General features: G+C 43.4%; 1 protein-coding gene across 1 annotated transcript in view; it reads right to left on the bottom strand.

The window, feature by feature from the left end:
- FHL1 (four and a half LIM domains 1) overlaps window positions 1-2,889 on the bottom strand; it is an 11,796-nt gene extending 8,907 nt beyond the window's left edge. The window contains exon 1 of the mRNA XM_007956000.2: window positions 2,868-2,889. Within this exon, the coding sequence (XP_007954191.1) occupies window positions 2,868-2,889 (22 nt within the window). The remainder of the gene's footprint in view (window positions 1-2,867) is intronic.
- Between the last annotated feature and the right edge of the window lie 1,785 nt (window positions 2,890-4,674).

The raw sequence follows: 4,674 nt of genomic DNA, 5'->3' as shown, positions 1-4,674 counted from the left end.
TTGAACCGCCAGCCTTCTGGTTAGCAGTCAAGTGCCTTAGGCACTACGCCACCAAAGCTCCTTTCTTATTATTAGCTGATTCAATGTGCATTTCACTGAGTTTTATTTGTGTTTTCATATGTATTTTCTCATGTACTTCTTGTTAATGTTCATTTTCTACCCCCTCTGGTGCCCAAGTGGCTCAAAATAAGAATAGCTAAGGAAAACCAAGTATGATGAGTAGGTGGCGTTTTCTAACAAAGTGCTTTCCTGGGTGGTATAATGTACAGTGTGAACAATGAATAGCAACCCAAATAGAAAAAAAAAAAAAAAATCAGGTTATTTCTGGTCTGTTAATTGCTAAGCCCAACATACCCATACATTCATTAGCCACTGCACAGATAAATATTGGCTTCTGAAGAAAGGGTATATATATTGCTTTCTTGAGAACATTCAACAAACAGAACGAAGCCGTAGCCAATGAACGGGACACTTGTGTAGAACTCATGCTAATGCACTTAGAGGCGTCATCAGACATTTGGGAATAAATACTTAAATAGCTGCGATAAGATGGAGCTTGTGAGTCACAGCTGAGAAGCAGTCTTTCAGAGATTTTCATAGAAAAGCAATAAGCATTTTTCCCCTTGAAAACAGCACATGTATAGAATGTGTCATGTAGCAAGTTCAAGTGTACATTGCTCTTAGACAAAAATAGAAATCGCTTTTGGGACACTGATACACAGTGACACTGACACTGTCTTAGATTCTATCTGGCATCAGGGGGGTTGAACAGAGATTATTAAACTGAAATCCCACCAGGCCACATTCTAGTCTACTCCCATTTCAACCACCTATGAAGCTGTTCTTCATGTTGCCTGTGGTACACTGTGTGCTGTCCTTCCTATGGGAACAAGCACTTCGGACCCAGTAGCAATGACACGTGTTTTCAGTTTCTCTAGCTGTGGTGAGGGAGCAGGCAGTCAATTGGTGGTCATTAAAAGCACAAAATGTTCGACTGAACCCTCGACCAAATCTTCGGACTCCATTTTCCAGCTATTTTAAGTGCCCAATCCAGTCTAATCACTCCCCCCCAACTCTTCCATTTCCCATCCTTGCCCTGAGAACAGGCTGACAGGTGTGTGTGGCTCATGTGGCAGTGGCTGGGAAAGGGGAATCCATAGCCCGGTGAATATGGCAAAAGATCTTACCACCCTCCTCGCCCCCACCCCATTCTGCACCTTGAAAAGCCAGGGGCTGAAGGAACGGAACCCGTGTAATTTTGCAGACTGAGAGTGTTCAGTAATAAAAGCATACATTTTTGTCCTTGAAATTTCCTCCTGGTGTGAGGGACACTAAAAAGAAGATTTTGATTCAATTGCTTGGGCCTGTATTCTTTCTGTACAAAACCCACCGCAGGGCAACACTGATTGTCCTTCTGTGAGGCTTTGAGGGACTATGACCCTAATGTAATACAAAATGGTATTTCCTGATCTTAAAAATCATCTGAAAGGTGTCAATCATTTCTCTAATTTTAACCATCATTAGGACTTCCAGATTTATAGAGGCAAGAATGACATAAAGACTTAGCACAATTTAAAACCCAAGGTAGAATATGCTATAAAAATGTCACCTTTCTAATATTTCCCTATTCCACCTCTTGAATTAGTAAACAAAACGGGGCGTTCCTCCACCAGTTAACGTGCATTCAAGGTTCATTAGAACAACTGGTACTGAAGAGTTTGCCTACACTCAGAGAACGTTTATGCCAGCTGATAACCACAATCTCAGGCTTGTGATACCGTGTTCTTCGTAAAATGGCTCCTGAGGGTGGGGGAGGGGGGACTCAGACAGCTTTTGAACACCTGGGAACGAGGAAGATGACACACGCCTATTAATCCATTAAAGTAAGGCATTCCATTGCAGCGCATTTGCTCCAAAATGCCACAAGAGAAATTTCTACAAGTATTTCAAATGTTGAAAGACAGACCAGGCAACTATAAATTTTCTGGAATAAATTTTCCAAAAACCTGTCACTGATACTCACTTTGTCCCTTTCACTGAAAGCTGCGAATCAAGACAAAGAAGTGCTTGGTTTCTACCCAGCTGTGTTACTTGACCAGCTCAAAGAAAGGAACCGTCACTAGGCAGCGGGTAACAGAGCAACAGTGCTTCAGGGGAGGACAGGCAGCAGGCTGACTTCAGAGAACGGAGCGTTCTGGGAAACCTCCCTGACCTGCAGCCCCTATTCCACAGGCTTCTTGTCAGTGGCCACAGAGCTCCCTTAACTTCAGGTCACAAAACAAGAGGAAGACTCTCATGGTAAAGATGGTCTCTAGCATCTGAATCTTTGCCTTTTTTTCTGATAATAACAATTAAGGGCATACTTGGCTATCAAAAGAATGGTAGCTGTTTCTTCAAGAACATAAAAAGCATTGTTCAGAAAAGGCAAAGGGGAGGTAAGTCGTTATGGACTTTCTTAGTCACAAACATTTCCCTTCCACCTCGGTATTCGATTGATTTCTCTCTAAACACGTTAAATTAGATTTAAAGCTATGTTAAGATGAAGGATTATATTTTATAAATAGCCAAAATTTCCTAACTAAAGCAACCCTCTTTCCTCACACTATTTCTTAGAGTTTCCTAAGATGTCCTGGGAAATGTAACAATATATTAATATTTTATGTATTCCTTTTTTTAAAAAAAGAAAACAGTGAAACGTTCAAACTGCCACATTTACTTGACCTGGTAGTAGAAGGCAAAAACAAAATAGACAAATGATGACGGACTGACTATTGAGGTGCAACTAAATTCATTAATCAAAAATGATCTTTCAGTCAAAGTATGACTAATGAAACTGTACTCAATTTAAGATCAAGAATAGTTTTTACCTGAGTGTTTGTGAGAAGCCATTGCTCAGAAGCCAAGTTCAGGAGCAGCACCTAGACCAGTCTTCCGTCAACCCCAGCTGATAAGGCTGTGGCCCATTTATGAACATACATTTAAGGGGAAGCGGCTAACACAAAAATAACCAAGAGCAGATGTCCCACCCCTCCACAGAGATCACAACCTTAATCCCACTAGAAAATTCTTAACCATTTTAGGTGATCCAAGAGAGAAGAATAGGATCCAGTAAAAATACCAAACACTACATATAAATACCTGCGGGGCTACTCAGCATCCAAATTAGCCCCAGAGCCGAGAGGCCACACAGAAAGTCATCCCTGTACTGGAATAAAATTTGGACTCGGCTCTGGCATAGCTTAATGCTGAGCCAACCTTATTAATCCACTTTGTATGCCTAAAGAGCTTACTTTTGGCCCTCTAAATAATTCATTTTTTGTGCTGTTCATGATAAGAGTAACCATAAGAGATAGACTTAGGTTATCAGTATAATTCAAGGGGATTGGACACTATGAATACAGAGATTAAGGGCATTACAGATGCTTAACTCTGTGTCCTTGGTATACATCAGAGATCAGCAGAATACTGAAAAAGGGAGCAATTCCATCCACAAACAACTGCATCCCCTTAGTGACAGAGTGGAACAGGATAGACATGCGTGCATATACCTACATACGCTCAATAAACATATCTTGTCCCACAGACAAACTCAATCTCCTGCTTTTAGGATGCCAGGACAATGAAAGTAAACATACACATGCAGATGACATCACCCTAACATGTAACAGCTCAACAGACCATCGTGTAGCTGGAGGCTGGTTACCAGGAACCAGTTTCAGGAAAAGCCAAACTCCTTAGAATACCCCGTAAGTCCCTCCATGACCCCCTCCTCCACCAGCTGACAACTCTTCTGGCCTCATCTCTTGTCCCCATTGCCCTGTCTCCCTCTGCTCTGGCATCACTGGTCTCTTTGGAACCCCTGCACCCTCCAGATGTGGCCTCACTTCAAGGCCCCAACACTGATTCCCTTGGCACAGATCCTCCCACGGTTGCTCTACTTCCTTCAAGTCTTTGTGCCAAGTCACCTTTTCAGTGGACTCCTTTGGATCACCCTATTTAAAATCGCAACCGTGCTCCCCCCTGACACATTCTCCCTATCCCTCTTCCCCAATGTGTTGTTGTCCACAGTACTTAGGATCTTCTAACCCAGTATGTAAGGAGTCCTGGTGGTGCTGAGGTTAAGTGCTTGAGTGCTAACTGAAAGGTTGACGGTTCAAACCAAACCAGTGGCTCCATGAGAGAGACCTGATGATCTGCTCCCATCAAGATCCCAGGCAAGACAGCCCTCTGGGGCAGCTCTACTCTGTCACTTGGGGTCTCGCTGAGTCACAAGTCGACCCATCAGCACCTAACAACAACCACAGCCACCTAGTATGTGTTGTACCTAATTTATCTTGCTTGTGGTCCGAGTCTCCCCTCTACTCCAGGAGGGCAGGGATTTGGCGCTGGTGTTCACCGCTGTGGCCCCAGCACCTAGAGCACTGCCTGGCTCCCTGGAGGCTCTCAGTAACTATTTGTTGAAAAGTAAGAAAAGCTGTTAATCAAGCCTCATTTAGAACCAAACCACGGTCCCACCCATCATCCTAAAAGTACCTTTGGTCAATGAACTTCATGGAAGGCAACTGACCTTCACTCTGGGACAGGCCCAGGCTCAACACCTTTACAGACAGTCTTGTTTAACAGTGCCTATCACTGGTCTGGGCCCTGTTCCCACATCTCCCCTCTCAGACAGAG

The sequence above is a fragment of the Orycteropus afer genome, unplaced genomic scaffold (genome assembly GCF_000298275.1).
Source record: "Orycteropus afer afer isolate SDZICR_OR568_19922 unplaced genomic scaffold, OryAfe1.0 scaffold00571, whole genome shotgun sequence".
Lineage (NCBI taxonomy): Eukaryota > Metazoa > Chordata > Mammalia > Tubulidentata > Orycteropodidae > Orycteropus > Orycteropus afer.
Note: the sequence above shows the minus strand (reverse complement) of the source record. Positions and strands in the feature narration are given on the sequence as shown.